The following is a 20,062-nucleotide window of genomic DNA, read 5'->3' as shown; positions in this document are numbered from 1 at the left end:
TGGTTAAGTTTTATATTGTGGGTAAATTAGAATACAATGACAAAAATAACTCATTTATTTTGTTTTTAATCTACATTTTAATACTTGTATTTATATATAAATGTGAATTAATAGAACGTGATTTATTTCTAGCTAAGATGGTAATATATGTTGTTTTCATTCAATGAGGTTTTGGGTTCGAATCTCTATGTATGCATTTTTAATTCATTGAATGATGTTGTGGCATGATGTTAAAGGCCGTTGAATGAGGATGTGGTGCAGTACTTGTGTGAGAAAGGATACACGTGGCACATACACAAATTTAGAAACACCTTTTAATATATAGTATAGATTTCTTATTTAACCACCTAATTCTTACACTCACTTACTTTTTCAAACGAAGGAGTACATATAATTCATCAATGAGAATATTCAACACAAGGAGAATTAACATTTCTACACTAATACTTAACAGACATCAATGCATGGTTTCTACAGGCGTCTATAGATGTTTCTGTAAAAAAAAAAGCGGAAAGAACATATTATAGAAATGTCATGTACATTTAAGTATAGTGAAAAGAACATACTGTTAAAATGTAATGAACATATACCTAGAGTGAAAAGAACATATGTCCATGTTCTTTGTTTGCATTGTAATGTACTTTTATTTATGACATAATGTTCATTACTTATTGTGAATTGTTCTTTGAATTTTGTCTTTAAATTATGGTGGGTATATATAACATTCATTATATAATATTATCATGTTCTTTATTAATATTATACATGTCCTTTAGATACACACACACACACACACACACACACAAAAAGATGGATGATCTTTACAAAACAGTTATATGTTCTTTTCAAAACAACCGTATGCTCTTTACAAAATAGCTACGTGTTCTTTTCGTTTTTTTTGCCTGTACCAAGCTTGGTACAAACGCCTGTACCTTAAAAATTTCATACAGACATAACCTCTCTCTTCTCTTCTCTTCTCTTTCATTCTACTATGATTTATTGAAACTAAAAATCAGATTAGATTCCAATTGGATGAAAGCTTTCTCAACAAGTGTTGTTGCGTTTTCAAGTTTCAAACCCCGATACCTAAACAATTTTTACAAGTTGATCTAAGCTCTTATTGGTAAAATTTTGTTGTTAAGCATAAATGAGAAAAAAAAAAAAATTATGTTGCAAAGTAATTAAGATTTACCCTTGTCAAAAAATAAAAAATAAAAAATAAAAAAGAATTATCAAGTGCTCCAAGAATCTTTAGATATAAAAAGCTATAGTGGATGATTTTCTAACCACCGCCACCCTTCCAAATGATGTCATACCATATGAAACATATTGCGAACGTAAGGGTGCATGATCTCACCCATTTGCGTAGAAATGTTTTTTGAGCTCTTTCCCAAATTAAAGTCAAGAAGAACCGTAATTCCCAAATTGCAGCCAAATCTTTTTATTTTCCCATTCTACCGTCCACGTAAGCACTGGTTAAAAAACCGGTTTTTTTTTTTTCCGGTCCAGGGTAAACCGCTACTTGAAGTAGCGGTTTCTTTGCAATAAACCGCCACTTCAAGTAGCGGTTTCTTAGTTTAAAACCGCTACTTGAAGTAGCTGTTTGTTTACAAAAAACCGCTATTTTATGTAGCGGTTTACTTTGAAAAACCGCTACTTGAAGTAGCGGTTTACCCTGGACTGGTTTTTTTTTCAAACTTGCATAATCACTCAAAAAAAAACCTGCAAGTTGTGTACCTGTAAAACATGAGATATATAGCATATTTTCAACACAACCACCATAAATAACAAGTTTATGAAGATCTAAGGAAGTCGAAATTGCAAAGTCGAATATTTTTCAATTGATTAAATATAACAAAATCCAATTCTAAGCATTTACAAAAAAATTAGTTTAGTTCCAAAATATACACTTAGCTCGGGCGTTGCTTCTTCCCATGAGGTGACGATGAAGATGATGCAGCTGTCTCCTCTGGAATGTCATCCAGGCCAACTCCAACCCCAGACGTAGTGTTGCTACGCCGTCGGTTTCTCTGATACTGGCGATGCACTAGTGGAGGAGATGTCATGATAGTATGCTGAGAAGGAGTCGGTGGACGGAAGGCACGTGCTGAATGGCCTCCACGATGAGGTGGTGGTCTGATCGGCATAGTGTGCACAGTAGAAGATGAAGACGTGGACGGTCGAGGCTGCTGAATAAGGTGTGACTGCCCCACCCTAGAAGTCCCAGTGAACGGGTATCCCTGGACGACTAATGCCTCTCGTCGACTCCACTCGTGTACATGGTCCGAATGCTGAATCTCCCAATTACGCTGTCCCCTTCGATCCTTCCTGTGTAGAGCAACGTCCGTGTCTACATCCTGTGGGATCGGCTGGTCTAACCCGAACTGACGAAGGACTCGGTCTGGGAGGTGGAACTCAACGACGTCAAAGCATATCAGAGGTGCCCGTGAACGCCAAATGTGCATGTCTGAGCGACAAATCTCCGGAAGTCGATCCATCACCGCCTCAGTATATGGCTGCCAAATCATCTAATTCCCAAAACAAGTATGTCAACATGTATATGACTAACATAATGGAAGAAATACAATGCACAAAAAAAAAGAAACACCGATTGTACCTGGTCCTCGCGCTGATGGTCAAACGCATCTCTGTAGTATGGTAGTCCAGAAGCAGTATGCGCACACGATAGATGGACACGTAACCACCTGTAAAGACATGTTAATAATAATTCTTGAAAGATAGAATTGTAAGAACATGAACTTGAAGCAAACATTGTACCTGCACGCCAAAGGGTCAACACCTCGCTGATGCTGAGTCCCCAAAATGTCATCCTCATCCTCAGCCTCAGGGTCCTCCTGTGGCGGATCTCGAGGCCTCCTAATGTATGGTCGGCCAATAGTAATATGCTCCCACGACCACAACTGTAGTAGGATGAGCGGGCCTCCAATCTGTCTTGAATCTCGCTGACATGCTCGACATAGCTGCCGATACAAAAAAACAAGAGTCGCACTCCCCCAGCTGTAGGTCGAAGCTGTCTCCCAGTCTCGAAGGAACGACAAGTAGTAGAGTGACAACATCGCCACTCTTGTCGGCGAACAGAATAGATCCCATGAGAGTGAGAATGTAAGCACGGCTATGGCGCTGAACTGTCAAGTCATCAGCTCCCTCTGGCATCTGTGAGAAGTGACGTCTGAGCCACGTCAACTTCAAAGTAGATCCCTCCAGAAACGGCTTACCGTTATCATCATGGCCAGGTCGAACTCCCAGCAACTCCTCAACTAGGTCAACCAACGCCGTAAGAAGAGATCGATCAAGCAAAAACCCTCCTCCCAAAATCCTATGTACACCGTAAAACCCAGCAAGCCTAACGTACTCTAGTACTCCGCCATCTACCCTCCACTCACGTCCCACGCTGACCATATGCTCCCTAACTGAGAGAACTCTATCAGCTACGCCACTCCAAACATCGTGGCTCCTATGGGAAGTCTGCAAGCGTAGAACAGATGGATCAACTGGGCCTGGACGAATCACCGGCTCCATGGGACCTACACGATAACAAAAAATTGAATTAATGTTAAGCGTTCGAGAAAAAACATAAATATTAAACAAGAATATATAATTAATCATGTTACCCAGATGATCCAAATCCACCAATAAGAGTAGGACATGTCTTCTTGTTATGCCCAGGTCGCCGACAAACACTGCATGCCTTCTTCACACGATTGGGACGCTCATCCATTTCATTTCGAATTCCAGTGGACCGTCGGCCTGGGCCTCTTTTCAAATCTGGGTTGGCAATAGTAGTAGGACCATTGTAAGCTGACCAGTGGCAAGGATCAGGAACTGGTGCGAAACACTTCGCGTATGAACGCCTATATTCGGCGGTCATGAAAAAAGAATCCACAAAGTCTGCATGTGATAGGCTTCTATGACGACAAACTGCTAGTACATGAGAGCATGGGAGCTTGTATATTCTCAATTTCTCACAAGTACATGTCTTGCTCAACAGATTCACAGTGTGGGAGTTACCACCTTTACCAGCTTTTCTTCTTCCACGACCGGTCCTAACCTGATACAACCCGATGGCATCATAGTCAAAAGCAACAACCTCATGGTGCGTGGCTTTCTCCATGTTGGCTTCTATTGTCTTCTTAGCCTTTTCCGATAACTCATGGCCCTCTTCAAGTCTTCTAGTACTCCAACTTCTTCTAGTTGCAAAATAGGAGTTAACCCGGAAAAAGGTCATTTGCACTAAAGCGGTTATCGGGAGACATCGAGCCCCCTTTAAGACTCCGTTGAAAACTTCCGACATGTTTGTAGTCTTCACACCAAACCTGAAACCACCATCATGATGAATGGACCACTTACTGTACGGAATTTCCATCAAGTACCTACGGGCCTCTACATTCAAGTCACCAATTTTGTTGATGTAGTAATCAAACTTCTTCTTCTGCCTTGCAGTAGCTGCTTTGCCAAAGAGGTTCTTTATGACGACACTTTTAAATTTTGAGTTCACATTAGAAGCCAAGTGTCGTGTACAGTACTTGTGGTAGGCATTGGGCTCCTCCCAACCACTTCCAACTTCTTCCATTGCTGCTAAAATACCAGCATGTCTGTCAGATATCACACATAGCCCTTTCCTATCTGTAACTCGAGCACGAATACAAGCCATGAACCAAGACCAACTATCATTGTTCTCTCCTTCGACAACCGCAAAAGCAAGGGGGAATAGTTGAAAATTGGCATCCGTTCCCATAGCAATGAGTAGAGTGCCTTTGTATTTGCCATATAAATGAGTGCCATCAATGGTGATAAGGGGTCTGCAGTGACGGAATCCATCAATACATGGCTTGAATGCCCAAAAGACTCGTTGAAAAACATGTGTTCCAGGAACCGTACACTCTAACAACCTCCACTCAACAACAGTTCCAGGATTTGATTCCTTGAGAGCTTGCATGTACTTAGGCAACTGTTCATATGAACCCTCCCAATCCCCATAAATGAGTTTTATTGCCTTTTGTTTCGCTAGCCATGCTCTCTTGTAGGTTATTTGGAATCCATCAAATTTCTCTTTCACAAGTTGCACCATTGTCTTGATTTTCAATGAAGGATCAACGCGAATGACATCTAGAAGAGCATTGCAAACGAACTCGGAAGTCAGTAGCTTATGATCTCCCGAGTCGATGTCACCAACACAGTTACTTGCATGAGGGCCGTTGTACCTCACAATTTTAAATGTAGAGAGTGTTGGATCTTTCACTCCTCTAAGCCTCCACGAACAACTACATTGTTCTTTCCTCTTGCACTCAACAACATATTTCTCTGGCTCTGCCTCCACAATTCGAATTGTTTGATTTCTAGCTATGGAGTAAGATTTCACAGCATCTTTCAGTTGTTGCAATGAGTCAAACTGCTGACCAACCTCAAATTCTCCCCCATTGTTATATGTCTCATTTCCTAACCAAGACATCCATGAGTTATTCAAACGAGGATCAACTTGCGCCACTTCATTGAAGTCTGAAGTGGGGGCGCTTCCTTTAATTGCCTTATCACGAGCTTCAATTACCTCTTCATCATCATCTTCATCAGTGTCATTCATCTCTGCATCGCCAAATACATCAACATTGTTTGGGTCAAGAGAATCAAGAATGCCTTGTGGTTGTGTGCTTGTCGAGGTTCCAACATTAGGCGATGAGGCCGGAGACCTAAACTGTGAGAGATGGTCATTGACATAATGTGGATCAACAAGCATTCTTGTGAATGACCCTATGCCCACACTTTGAACACCAGTGGAAAACGGTTGATCCACACTATCAAAAAAATCCATCCCCGGAAAGGAACCAGTGTTAGTTTGCACAACTGGCTCCTTTGGAACTTGTTCAATGAACAATTGCATTGCAACAGAAGAACTCTGAGTCACAGCAATCCACATAGCTCTAACAGCGTTGTCGTCATTTAACGGAATTGCAACATATGCCCCAGCCATAGGATAACGCATAACCACCTTCAACTCCACACCTCTAGGATCAACACTCAATTCTTCATATAGCTTGTTCAGAACTTGTGAATATGTCATCGCAGAATGTACAAACACAAATTTTTGATTCCCACCCCTATACGTTATATCGCTATCTTTGTGGACAATTTCTCCACCCCAATAGCAATATAGAGGGTAGTTCGAAACCTCCATGTTTCATTCTAGAAAAGACCATTATTAATCAAAGATATTAGATTGCAAAAATTCATTAACAGTGTGGCAATGTCCTAACATCAAGCAAGCAAACTACACAATTATAGCAACCTAAACTGAGCTATGAAGGTCTTAATACCTCTTGAAGCTCAACATGGGCATAAGTCATGACTACATGTACTTTGAGCTCATGTACTTTGTGTATAGAAGCTCTATTTTCACTTTCAAAATCAGCAATTATAGCAACCTAAACTGAGTAATGTGATCGAAACCATTAATAATTCTACAAGGGTTATATGTAAGGTAAGTAAATCAACAACAACAACCAAAACCAACCACAAACATACATACAATTCTGAAACTCAATAACAACAACAATAAACAAGAACACTAACAACAACAACACAACCAAAACCGAAACCGAAACTCAATAACAACAACAATAAACAAGAACACTAACAACAACAACACAACCAAAACCAACAACAACAACACATACATACAATTCTGAAACTCAATAACAACAACAAACTCAATAACAACAACAAACCCAATAACTGAATACAAAAAATAATTAGGGCACTTACCACAAACAAGAAGATCAGCACGTTTCTTCTGAAATTAGCGAAGCCGACCACTAAAGTCGAACCCTCGGCGTCAACAGCGGCGGCCTTCGTTGCTGAGGAATGCTCCGGCGGCGTCGGTGGATTCCTTGGCTGCGCCGGCTTCCGTTGAAGGAGGTGTGATTTTGGTGGAAGGCGTGGATGGGATTTTGGTGAGAAGACGAAAATGAAAGAGGAAAGTGAAATCAGGAAATTATACCTGCTAGAAAACCGCTACTTGAAGTAGCGGTTTATTAAACAAAAACCGCTACTTGAAGTAGCGGTTTATTAAAAAGAAACCGCTACCTGAAGTAGCGTTTTATTAGTAAAAACCGCTACTTCAGGTAGCGGTTTTGCTGTAGACCGGATTTAAAATTTCTTCCCCCTGAACCGGTGACGTGGACGGTACTTTGGGAATTCTTAAAACTTTGGCTGCAATTTGGGAATTGCGGTTCTTCTTGACTTTAATTTGGGAAAGAGCTCATGTTTTTTATTTTGGAGTATTTGTTTTTGGCAATGCTAGCATTTTTTATACGGAGTATTTATATATTTTGTGGGTACATAAAGTCATAAAGACAAAAAAATAATTACGAGTATACATAAACAAGATTCATCTTCGATCTAACATTTGCTGCAACTCCATTATTTTAAGGTTCTTAAACAATCCTGGGTGGTATTAAGGAATAAGGACGCTAAGCATCTTTCTCTTAAATAGTGCATTCAAAGCATCTCGATTGATCTAAGACTATCCAGACCAAGTGTCATTATTAAATAGCTTGTTTTCATATTGATTACACTATAATATATGCATTCAACAATTTATTATATTAGTTCAATAATATATAGGCATAAAACTTTGATAAGCTTGTGACAATTACCTATCAAGATGCTTATGTTAAAAATCAAGTTTGTTGGTTTTAAATTTCTGCTGTATATAGACTAAAGCTTTTTCAATAGCTAAAGTTATTATTATAGTCAGAATATTTGTAGTGGGCAATGTAATTATTTATCCAATTTAGTCAATGATATGTTTTATGGTTTAGTCAAATGCTAACAATGTGTTAAAATGAGGTTTTTTATTTATTTATTTATTTATTTATTTTATTTATTATTTTTTTTTACTGTCGTCTTAATTAGTAACTTCAAATTATGATCAATTAATCTATTTGTTTATTGCATGCATGCCTTATAAAATCTTATTACAAATAATTTAAAGATGAAATAAGTGTATGTATATATATATATATATATATATATATATATATATATATATATATATATATATATATATATATATATATATATATATATATATATATATATATATATATATATATATATATATATATATATATATATATATATATATATATATATATATATATATATATATGAAAAATTGTCAAAAATAAAAAGACCTTTGGGTTGTCTACGAAAAATAAAACGATCTTTTGATTATTCCAAAATAAAACAACCTTTGACATACATCTGTTCAAAATAGAACAAAAAACCGGTAACCTATATAAAAGGTTAATACCGGACACATGTCGCATTGTGATTGGTTTGACTTTTTTTATTTTAATTTTTAACATTTTTGTTATCTGAAAAATTGATTCTAAATTAATAAAAAATTTAAAAAATAAAATAAAACACCTTTTCTCTCTCCTCCGGTCCTCCCCTCCCCTTCCTCGTGAGATCACCTAAACCCCCTCCCCACCACCAACCCTCACCTCCCTAACCTCGTCCCCCTTATGTTAAGCGTAAGGTGAAAGATATGGGCCAATTTTCATGATCAAGCTCGGTGTTCACCGAGCCTTGGTTTTGAGCACAACAGAAATGGTGAAAGAGTGCCTTGGCACCAATGACAAGGTATTCTTAAACAGGACCTACAAAATATTTGTAGAGTAGGTTATAATTCTGTTATGTTTTCATTTAGTCTTTATGGCTCGTATTATGGCTCGTACTGGCGGGAGATGCGCAAAATAGTAATGATTGAGCTACTGTCCAATCATCGGGAGACAGTGTCGGGTGGGGGAAAGGGGAAAGGGAGGGAGGACGGTGTTGGGGTGGGGGAAAGGGAGGAGTGTAATACTCGATTATTTTACGATTTTATATAATATATTTTATAGGAAAAAAAAGTTACTTTTAATATAATTAGGAAAGTTTTAAACCATATTTTAATATAAATAGGACTTTATGGTTTTTTAAGCATGTATAACTATTTTAAATCCTATAAATGTTTTAAAACCCTACAAGATATTTATATATATATATATATATAAAAAAAAAATCGCTAGTCGTTGTATATGAAGGCGTTAAATTCCGTTAAACCAAACTAATTCTTTCACCTTCCAATGTGAAATTTGCAATTGACCAAGCCTCATCAAGTTCATGCGAATAATTTCTTAAAGGTCTTTGTGAACGTGGTGTAATTAACACTCTGAGTTGGGTCGAACGAGTATTTGGCTCAAAAAGGTAATCACACTATTGATTTATTGGAGTTGTTTGATTATAGATTATCATTTGTATTGATTGTAATTCGTATTATTATGTGTACATTTTATGAATTGTTATTTGTAAGACCAAGATTTATATATATGTGATTAGTATTGTATATTTGTATTATATGATTTAATTATCATATTAATTGATTGTGTTATTATGCTAGGGTTTTTAATGTTGTTGTTATCGGGAGTATTATTATTGAGATTTTAGAGGTACTAATGTAATTTTGGGTTGAGAATTGATTAAATTTGGGTATTAGTATTATTGCCCTGTAAGAGTTAAGATATTTTGTGAATTGATCGAGTATGTTGTGTTATATTATTTGGGAACATGTGCACCCTACGAATGGTTATTTGATCAAAAGGTTGAGAATTATTATTTTATTCTTGGCGTTATAGACCTTAGTCCTTGACTCCTTGGCATATGCATGTTGGTAAGGAGATGATACTCATGAGTTAAGAATGAGGTACAATCTTTATACTTCCTCCGAGGCAAAATTTGGTAGTGGAAAAAAGTAAGAGAGAGAAACGTAAAAATACAAAATTGTCCATGAAATGTAAGATAAAATAAAAAGTAAGTGTGAAAAAATAAGGGTATGTTGGGTATTTGCAGTGTGAACATAGATATTTTTTATCCTAAAAAGGAAATGATGCAATAATAAGTAAACTTCCTAAAGTAGTAAGTGATGCGATAAAAAAAGAACGGAGGAAGTATATTTTTTTTGTGGTCCCCTGTAGTGGGATTTTGGCCCGTATGTTGATCTGGTTCAAGGTGTTTTTTTGGTTATTGAGAGTATTCAAGTTTTTATACTTGTTGGTTTATTTATTCGAATTACCCATGTCCAAGGCTAGGTATAAAACAAAGAGTGTGGCACACTTTTGGGATAGATGAGTTAATTAGTAAAGGTTCGTATTATTATTCGAGGTTGGGTTTGACAAAGGTTATTTTCAGAGTACGGAGTTGTTTACCCTTGAGGTATATATGTGTAATGTAGTTTCGATCTACATTGTTTAAGTGAGCTAGTTATATTGATTATTCTATCATTCTCTGTATTCTGATATGTGGTGAATACTCAGTTTTTTGTTGACGTGTGTGTATTGTTTTTGTTGCGCCACTTGTATTTGCGGCTATGTCTTTTTCTTATGGTGGCCCTGCGACGATCTATTTTTGGAATTTGTCCTTAATGGAGAGTAGTTAAGATTGTCTAAACAGGTTGATCAAGTGATCGTAGCTAAAGGGGCTCAAGTGTTTCGAAATGTTTTGAATGAGTAAGTAAAGTTGTATAAATAGCTCACTTAGTTTTATTGGGTTGTAATTATTGGAATTTTGTAGGCCTTAGCATCTGACAAGTTGTTTAGTGTGGCAGTGATACCTCCGATTTAGGTGTATGCTCCCGCAGTTTTGTTATAAAGGTTAATTATTTTCCTTTAATTCTGGTTTATTATTAGTTAGTAAATCGGGCGTGTTATAAGGAGAGATGATGTCGCGTGAGGTGGGGGAAAGGGAGGGAAGCCGGGAAAGGAAGGGGTCTTGGTTGGGGGCTGCCGAGGAAGGTGGTTGTTCATGGGGTGGGTGTAGTTGGATGAGGTTTTTTTTTAAAAAAACTAAAATTAATTTTTTAATGAAAGAAAATTGTAAAAAAATTAAACTACTAATAGCATTGTGACACATGTCACTATTAACCTATTAAAAGGTTACAAACTGGTCATATTCTATTTTGAATAGATCTATGTCAAAGTCGTTTTATTTTGGAATAATCAAAAGGTCGTTTTATTTTGGAATAATTAAATGATCGTTTTGTTTTTAAAAGACCGCCCAAAGGTTGTTTTATTTTTGACAATATTCTATAAAACACAATGTCACCAATTATATTTTTGTTATATTGTTCATATTGAAGGCTCTTTCCTCTTCTCCACCATGGTACCATGTTACATATTCTCTCTCTCTTTTTTTTTAAGATATAAAAGCTGATTTTTTTTTTCTAACTTTTCCGCCTGTGAAATTGCCAATTGTTTCTTAGTTTCATCAGTTGTGGCCTTTATGATGACCATAATTTTTTAAATCCTTGCTTGCCATTGCCGTTGAGACTAATCAAACTCTTACAATTTTTTTTTTTTTTTAATAGGTGAGTGAAAGAACTGAATAGTGAGAGGCGTATTTATAGATTGAGTGTAGTGGCTAAACTTGACGAATCAAGAATAAATGTTGTGGTATGACCTGACACTTGTATGTCAATGTGTTTGAATGAGTTGTACGGTAATTATTTTTACCGTCAAGCTTTCTTTATTTTTATTTTTATTTTATTTTATTTTTTTATGGATGACTTAATGTACTACTTTGTCTAGTTTCTACAATCCGAATGACTCGATCTCATTAAGTACTAATATTCTTTGCATGCGATACCTGCGTGATGTTTTAAAAAATGTATAATTTATAATTATAATTAAATGTAAAATTATTTATCCCTTAAAGATTTTCTATCTCTAAATTTCAATGAATTAAGAGTATTAAATGTGTACTATGTATATAATTTAGACAAAACTTTTTATATACATCAGGGTGCACATTAAAGTAGGTGAACCCAAAGGTGGTTTTTTTGCTCATTTGATATTATATCTATTTTTTTATTTTAAGATTTTTAAATGAGCAAAAAGTTATTAAATGGGCAAAAAACACCCTTAATACACCCTTAGACCCTTGCACCAAGGGTGTATAAAAAAATTTCACAATTTTGGGAGTAAGGTAAATTTTTTTTTTTTTTTTTTACTATCCCATAAATTTCCTTTTTAACTAATATTAATTGAATATTTGATTTATTTTCAATTTTTTTATTAGCTTGATTGAATTATGTATATGGAATGTTAATTACTAGTATTTGATATTGGGGTCATTATGGCCTGGGTAGCTCAAAAGTTAAACATCAAGTTTTCACAACTTCCCCCTTTCCTTATATTCCACTACATACTACTTTTTTTTATGCACGCAATGCGTATGAGAGTAAAATTGACTAATGAATTTTAAATTTTTTTTGGCAAAAAAACCTAATCAAGGGGTGAAAATGATAAAATCATGTAGATTTTTATAAAATATAAAGCAATAGAGATAGGTAAGAGAGATAAACATAATTTATTGAAAATTTATTCGCATGATTTTTTAAGGTGTTATTCTCGTCAGATATTGTTTTGAACTAGGTAATATCTCGTGCTATGCACGGTAATTTTCAATATTTATCATTAGTTTAATATTATTATTTAACTATAAAAATTTATATCTAATTGCAAAATAGGATTTTTTTTTTGAACAAAGATTGATTCATAAATAAAAAGTCATACGACATCTACAAAAAAGATTTATATCAAACAAATACATGACAATTGAATCAAATAAAAACATCCTTTCAGCAAAGTTACGATCATTGTTGCTGCAAATCGTACATTCTTTATACCCTCTTTCACATCGCTGTGATTTACAGTCTTCTTCGACGAGGGGTTCCATCGATTTGTTGTAGCCGTGAAGAAAATTTTTGCTTGATTTGTCTTGTTGTATCGGAAGATTAACCTCTTTTTCGATCTCACACAAATCTTTACCCATGAAACAACTCTACAGCAATCCATCAAACAATGAAGGCCAAAAACACATCAATTTTTTCCATCAAAAGATGCAGCAACTCACCCCTCTCCTCCCCATCTTTTTCGTGAGTTTCAAAGGAAAATTAAGGGGGAAATCAAAGCCTAATTTGCTGCTTAAACCATCCCCAATTCGTGCTCAAATTCCTCCTCTTTCGAAGTGTCAAAACCAAAGCACTTCGAGGGTTTTCAAGAGGGCTGCTTGGGTGGGTATTTGTGCGTATTGTTGCTGCTGCTTGTGCTTGGTGTTGCTGTCCTTTTTTTCTAGTTTTGGTGGCCTATACATCAAGGTAACTAGCCTTTCTTCCCAAGGGAAGCCGGTGGTGGTGTTGGTGGTTGGGTTAGGGTTTAGGATTTTTTTTTATTTTAATTTTTTTTTAAAACCAATAAACAACTGCACGTGTACATGGCGGGCCCCACTAAATAGATTCCATCCAAGGATCCGTTAAGTGATAGTGAAATCCAATTTTTGGGTTTTTTTTTTTCTTTTTTTTTTAGTGTATAATCAAAATCGTGAGAATTTTGTGGTGTTATTTTTCTAAAAAATCCTAATGTTTAATTTACTTGAAAAACTCTTCGTATGTATATCCTCCCAATTTAAATTTGACATATCTTATATATATTAATGAAAGATAATCCATAAAGGAAAAAGCTAATTAACGAACGTCCCGGGCTAAGGGCGTTGGATAAACTAACTAAAAGTAGAAATATTAAATAAAAATGAACATTAATTACACCGATTGACGCGTGATTTTGACATACATTTCCAAATTAATACTACTTTAGGAAATATTTTAAATGCTTATCTAATGTCTAGAGGGCGTTCGTCAGCAAGATCCATAAATATACTTATATATAATTTTCAACATTAACCTTTCTTAATTAATTTTGATCAAACTTATTAATTTATATTATAATGTACCGGGGCATCGCTCGGGCCAATAATTAGTTCTAAAGTAAAAAAAATAAGAGATACAATGAAAAATGACGGACCCCTAGTTTATCACGTATGTTGATAAACAAAATTCGTTTATCAAGTGGTTAAAATGTAATTAAATCTACAAAAATGTCTAATAATCATCATGTCATTGTTGGCCCATATTTAATAAAAAGTTGTTGATTTATTTGCATTGTCATTTGATAAACAAATTATAAACTTGTATTTTCACATGAAAAACAACTTAAATAAATGTTATTAATGCAAAATAACTTAACTGGATCACTTCAAGAAAAAGTTTATAAGGGATTGGTTTTTGCAACTATGTACCTAGCTTAATATTATGAGTATATTGGTTAAATTGTAATAATTAGATTTAATTTATTATTATAAGTATAAGAAATATATTCATTAACAAAGAGTCAAAGAGTGTATGCAAATAATCCATATATAGATATGATTGCCAAATGTTAGGTACACAATATTCAAAATAGAGAAAGAAAAGAGTATTATTTGTCTTTTGAACTACTATTACTAAAAAAATATATGTAATACATCAATAATTTTGCATAAAACAAGCAAAGAATGAAATTACTCCATATAATGTACTAGTCTTATTTGAGACTAGTTAAAATAAAATTGTATGCAAAAAAGTACATGGAGCAATTAATTATAGATACATGGATATTGGATAACTATGAAATTTCTTCTTTACGTACAATTACATGCACGAAAATATAACAAAAGGATCAATTAATATCATGGTATTCACAAAGTATCCTTGCAATCATTCCACACCCATCAAGGTCATACATGCAACCTTGTAACCAATCCATACAAAGTTAAAATTACAAATTAGAACCAATTATACACCATTGGATACATTTACATATATCCATGCAAAAAAAAAAAATAAAAAAAAAATAAAAAAAAAAATAAAAAAAATATAGAACACTAGTCTTCTTTGTTGTTGTTGTTGTTCCTTGTTGCACACATCTTTTGTAGCTCTTCTGCCAAATAAGTGAAACAATTTACCTCTTGCTTATTCTCAGGGTTCTCTCCTGGTTGACTAGTTGCCTCCGTTTTTGTTGGCTCAGCCACCCTGGTAGCAGCCACAACATCATCTTGATGATCTAGCCCTGTTGGACTTGGACTTGACAATGGCACAGGCACGTTCGCTTCATCGGTTTTGACATCTTTTACTTCGAGTTTCTTATCATCTATAGGTTGTTGCTCAATTGGTGCGGCCTTCTTGTATGTTGATGTGAATGCTTTGTATGCTTCCGTAAGACCGCCTTCTACCTTCTTGAACTCTTCCTTGGCTTTACCTTGTAGCTCTTCCTTGGCTTTTTCAGCTCCTTCCTTTATTTTGCTAAAGAACTCTGGTTTCTTCTCTTCAGTTGCTGCAATCACGTCCATAAACGTTGCTTATCTTTATAACAGTTTTAGTAATATGTATGGAGTAATAATTTAATTAATTATCATGGGGGATATTTATATATTTCCAGAGGGGACCTTTTACCGGGGCCATTTGTGGCCCGGCCCCTGATAAATTATTGTAATTATTTAGTTAATGAACTTAAATAAACTTATTTTACTCATAACATATCAGGACATAATGATTAGTTTTGAACGAGAGGTAAAAGATTTAAATTTTGGCCCTTCTAATATTTTTAGCCAAGATCCACCACTGTATATTTCAACGTCGCAAATTTAAAATTAAGTTAGGATATCAATTGTCAAGATTGTGTTACGCATATTTTAAGATAGTAAATTGATCATTTATTAACCGGTATACTCTGTATATATTAGGATGATAAAATTTGACACTAAAAAAGTACATTAACATTATAATTAAAAAATTAAAATTTACCTGGAGTTGACTCTTTGCGTTCGGCAACTGGAATAGCCTTTGTCCTGCAATATTATCACCAAAACAATCATATTGAGTATTTATCTTACTTTGAAACATATGTATTCAATAACTGTACGTTATGCTAAAACACTATAGGTCCATAACAAGTTCTTAATATGTTAGTCCAAATCATCACTTACATATAGATTAAAAAGTATGAAGTGCATATAATCCGATCCCTTAATTTGTTCCATAAAGATGTTCTAGCGTTTTGTTTAAAATCTGTTATATAAAAATGTTTCTTATACCATGTACTTTAATTTCTCCGTTCCAATAATATTACAATAAGGATGAAATTACGCATCTAACAAGATTGTAGCTGGGGATGTAAGGGAAATCCCTTCTAAAATGTGCTTGGTGAGATTTGACCTCTGACCCCATGTCTGGAAGTCGAAGAACTAGCCAACTACTCTACCCTCCTATCTCACGTGACCCATCATATATACTACGTATATAATTAAGAGGAAGCCCCAGTTTATCTCCTTGATAAACAAAATTCGTTTATCAAATGGCAAGGCTGTAAATAAATCAACAATTTTGCCTAGTTATCATGGCATATTTGTAAATAAATAAACTAATGTGGAGTCCATTTTTATTAAAAAGTTGTAGGTTTATTTACAGTTTTGCCATTTGATAAACATATTTTATTTATCAAAGAGATAAACTTGTATTTTCTCTATAATTTATATGTATATATGTTCACTTTATTCATTATTTAATACACTATTATTAACACTCATATCGTCTCTAAATATCTTTATCTCATCCTTATAAAACAAACGGAGTTGATCATTTCAAAACTAAATAGAGTAAACCAACAGGGACACCCTTATGAAACAAAGGGAGTAGATTTCAAAACTCAATCACCCGTGGCATGTCATATATAAAGACATTACCGAGAAAACAAAATGATCCAATGATTTACAAATTAGATAGGCAAAAACTTACAACTCTGCAGCCAGGTTTTCTGCCTTAGCATGACTAACCACTTTTTCAATAATTTTTGGAGCATCTTCTTTGAGTTTTTCTAGGAGAGTTGCCGGAGCAGTTTCTCCGATCACCTCAGTATCAGCTTCAGTAGTGTTACTTGGATCACTTTCATCAGCATCCTCCGATTCATTTTTCTTATCTACCAACACCAGCAAGCTAGATCAGATATTATTCGGCTTTATATTGCTATTAATGCTATATACCGTTACTCTATTGATATATAGACTAACACTATGTTTTGATAAGAAGAGATAGAGAGAAAGGGAGCAAAACTACTGCCCTTGTTTGGATAAGAGAAAGAAGCGAGGGAGATGAGTGTGTAGGAACTAGGAATGAAGAATCCATTTTCCCTAGCCTCCCTCTTTAATAAATACAATTCGTCCATAATTGAAGAAATTTGGAAGGAAAATGGGCACTCAAGCTGGCTTGAGTATAATTGAAGATATTTGGAAAGAAAATGAGACGCTCAAGTTGACTTGAGTTTGATAAATTAATAATCAAACGATTATATATGACTTTATTTTATACTCCGTATATATGTCAACAACAATCTTATGCATGATATGGTACAATTAAGCTCGTTAACATATCAAATTAATACGGAGTAAAAAAATTCATTATGTTCATATGAAGGTAAGTTAGAGTACGTAAACAAGAAGAAATTTTCAGCGCAAGAATATTCAATTTTGTTGAAAAGTATGAAGTAATGTTTGAGTACAAAATACGGTTACTCTTGTACAAATAACAAAATATATAGTTGAATCGGATTAATGGTTGAATTAATCAAAGGTACGTATTTTATGTGGGTATATAGTGTATTTCAGCATATTGTATTTACATAGCATGTAATTCAAGTGATATATGTTATATATTTCAAAAAAAAAAAAAAATGTTATTTGCAACTATATTTTTGTACTATGAAATAGATTTGTTTTGTCTTTTTTAGATGTTACAAGAATAGAATAAGTAAATCATCAATTGTTTAAAATTAGTAACCATATTGTTCACTTATACACGTACTTTATATAACCTGGCGTGATGATGGATATAACTTTTTTTTTATAGATTAGGAACTTATTATAAAGGTTGATTAAATCAAACTTGTAAAACCCATACACGTTTTATTAATTGACTGATAGACACAATAATTAATTATCTTTGCAAGTTGAATGGAAAAAAATGCCTAATATTATAACTAGAAGAAATAAAAATTAAAGAGATAATAGAAGATAAGAGAATACCTAACTTCTTGCTTCGGGTGAACATCTTAATGAATGGATTTGCACTTTTCTTGGAAGACACGGTACGTGCTGGGCTTTTCCCAAAGATCTTGAAGCTATTTGTCTTCGTAACGCTTTTGTCATCGTTACCTTTTCATTAAACCATAATTCAACCATTGTTAATCAATAATTCACATTGAAAAATATATGGAGTATTAATTAGAGGCTTTTAGTAAAAAGATAATGAAAAAAAAAATTAAAAAATGACATACATCCTGAATAACTTATACAAGTACTTCGTATTACCTTACCGCAACCTATACTTTTAACCAAATAGATGGTTGTATTTCATATATGCAACGATATATATAAGGCACATCATACATGCGCCCTCTTATAAGGGATGCACACACCAATAAGGAGGACCGTTGTGGCCTTACTATGGGCATTCTATATCACATCTAATAATTAATCACATGATGCAATTAAAAAAAAAAATAAAAAAAATAAAAAAAAAGTAAGAGCATAGGAGATTACTACTTATGATATTAATCAATAGTAGACCATATAATAAACTTCTATTCCAACAATATTATGTTGCTTTTGTTTCATATATGCAACGGCATGCGAGGAGCATGCACATCATAGGCGAACACATGTGATTATCAGCAACAAGAAACCCATATAAAGAATTAAGAAACATAATTAAATACACATACCTGCTGATAAATCCGCCATTACGACTAACAGATAAGGAGATTAATTAATAACAAGCAAGTGATTGTTCTGAATAATCTCTATTAATTACTTCTTGTGAAGTAATTAAGCTAGGCCTTTTCCTGCTTATGCAATTCTGATACTTCCGCAAATACACAAATGCAGAGAGCAAACAGAAGAGCAAAAGAACAGGCCACCTTCAAAACCAAAAACTTGTTAATTAAAGAGAAGAAATAAACAAATTTAATTAGAGAGATTCTTCAAATTTTATTAATTACTTGCTTAAGTTGAACTATATTGTGTAATATGATAATGTTAACTTGTTGAGCACTAAGATTAAATTTATAATTATTTGGTTATGTTATGAATCTTTCTCCTGCCAGATTGGAGAGGGTCCCACAAAAATTGCCAAATGGTGGCTTATCAATTGAGTTTAGAGGTGAAAGCAATATTTTGTAGTTACGTACAGAAGGCGTGATGGCACGGTCCAATGTTAAGTTGTACAAGTTAGACAAAAAATTTATAATATATAGTTTTCTATTTGATTATATTTGGTAGAATAGACTGATTGATTAATGTTAGTGTATATAATTGGGTGCATGATCTTTGATATCATATTATGATTGTTAAGTACCTTTTGTTTTTTTAACTTGATCTCTTTGTCTAATGTCAACTGCTTTATGCGTTGTTTTATGGAAATACTTGGTTTATGAGGCTTAAAAGCCTTAAATTTAAGTAGTCCAAATGTATTATAAAACTTGCTTAAACTTGGATTAACTTAAATGATCATATTTAAAGCCCATGTAAGGTTTTGCAATGATTATATTTAAAGCCCATGTACGGTTTTTGTCAAAAAAAAAAAAAAAAAAAACACTTATGTACGGTAGGAAGAACTATAACCCATTGATTTGGCAAAGACTACTAAATTTATTACACATTTTGTATCACAGTCCAAGTCCAACTAGACCTTATCAAAGTCGGCCCAGCCTAAAATTGGGCCGGTTCAGGTAAAATTTTCCGGCCCGAAAGTTGAATTGTGAATTTTAGGCTCCGTTTGGTTTGATATAAAACTTTTTCACTGAAAAATTAGTTTTCATGGAAAATATATTTTTCAGGAAAAACACAATTGTAAATTAGTTTTTCTTCATTTGGTTGCTTGCATACAAGAAAAGTAAAAGAAAAATAAAAAATAGGAGTGGGAATGTAAGGATGGATGAGATGAAAGTAAAAAGAAAGAAAGGAGAAGGAAGGAAAATGTGGCTTTCCTTGTTTCGTGAAGGAAAATATTTTCCATCATTAAGGATGCAATTTTCTACCATTAGGAAAATTGGTTTTCACCCTTCACAAACCAAACAAAGGA

At 34.1% G+C, this 20,062-nt stretch overlaps 3 protein-coding genes across 4 annotated transcripts; all 3 read right to left on the bottom strand.

Annotated features, from left to right (window-relative positions):
- Positions 1-1,818: 1,818 nt before the first annotated feature.
- On the bottom strand, positions 1,819-3,082 carry LOC110683050 (serine/threonine-protein phosphatase 7 long form homolog). Its single transcript, XM_021859388.1, has 3 exons — positions 2,779-3,082; positions 2,618-2,705; positions 1,819-2,528 (listed from the first exon to the last, which is right to left on the bottom strand). Exons 1-3 carry the CDS (start codon positions 3,075-3,077, stop codon positions 1,911-1,913), a joined length of 1,005 nt encoding a protein of 334 aa, XP_021715080.1. The 5' UTR covers positions 3,078-3,082; the 3' UTR covers positions 1,819-1,910.
- A 62-nt stretch (positions 3,083-3,144) lies between these two features.
- On the bottom strand, positions 3,145-7,090 carry LOC110683049. Of its 2 annotated transcripts, none has more exons than XR_002503550.1 (2): positions 6,778-7,090; positions 3,145-3,545 (listed from the first exon to the last, which is right to left on the bottom strand). XR_002503550.1 is itself a non-coding variant. In XM_021859387.1 (2 exons), the coding sequence occupies exons 1-2, from the start codon at positions 5,750-5,752 to the stop codon at positions 3,509-3,511; spliced, it is 2,157 nt and encodes a 718-aa protein (XP_021715079.1). In that variant the 5' UTR covers positions 5,753-5,807; the 3' UTR covers positions 3,145-3,508. The 2 variants fall into 2 exon arrangements, 1 of the variants encoding a protein (XP_021715079.1); XM_021859387.1 differs by lacking the exon at positions 6,778-7,090 and adding an exon at positions 3,633-5,807.
- A 7,496-nt stretch (positions 7,091-14,586) lies between these two features.
- LOC110683048 (microtubule-associated protein 1B-like) lies at positions 14,587-19,017 on the bottom strand. Its single transcript, XM_021859386.1, has 5 exons — positions 18,705-19,017; positions 18,007-18,135; positions 16,724-16,904; positions 15,734-15,777; positions 14,587-15,263 (listed from the first exon to the last, which is right to left on the bottom strand). Exons 1-5 carry the CDS (start codon positions 18,721-18,723, stop codon positions 14,815-14,817), a joined length of 822 nt encoding a protein of 273 aa, XP_021715078.1. The 5' UTR covers positions 18,724-19,017; the 3' UTR covers positions 14,587-14,814.
- Between the last annotated feature and the right edge of the window lie 1,045 nt (positions 19,018-20,062).

This window comes from Chenopodium quinoa, unplaced genomic scaffold, assembly GCF_001683475.1.
Source record: "Chenopodium quinoa cultivar QQ74 unplaced genomic scaffold, ASM168347v1, whole genome shotgun sequence".
NCBI lineage: Eukaryota > Viridiplantae > Streptophyta > Magnoliopsida > Caryophyllales > Amaranthaceae > Chenopodium > Chenopodium quinoa.
Note: the sequence above shows the minus strand (reverse complement) of the source record. Positions and strands in the feature narration are given on the sequence as shown.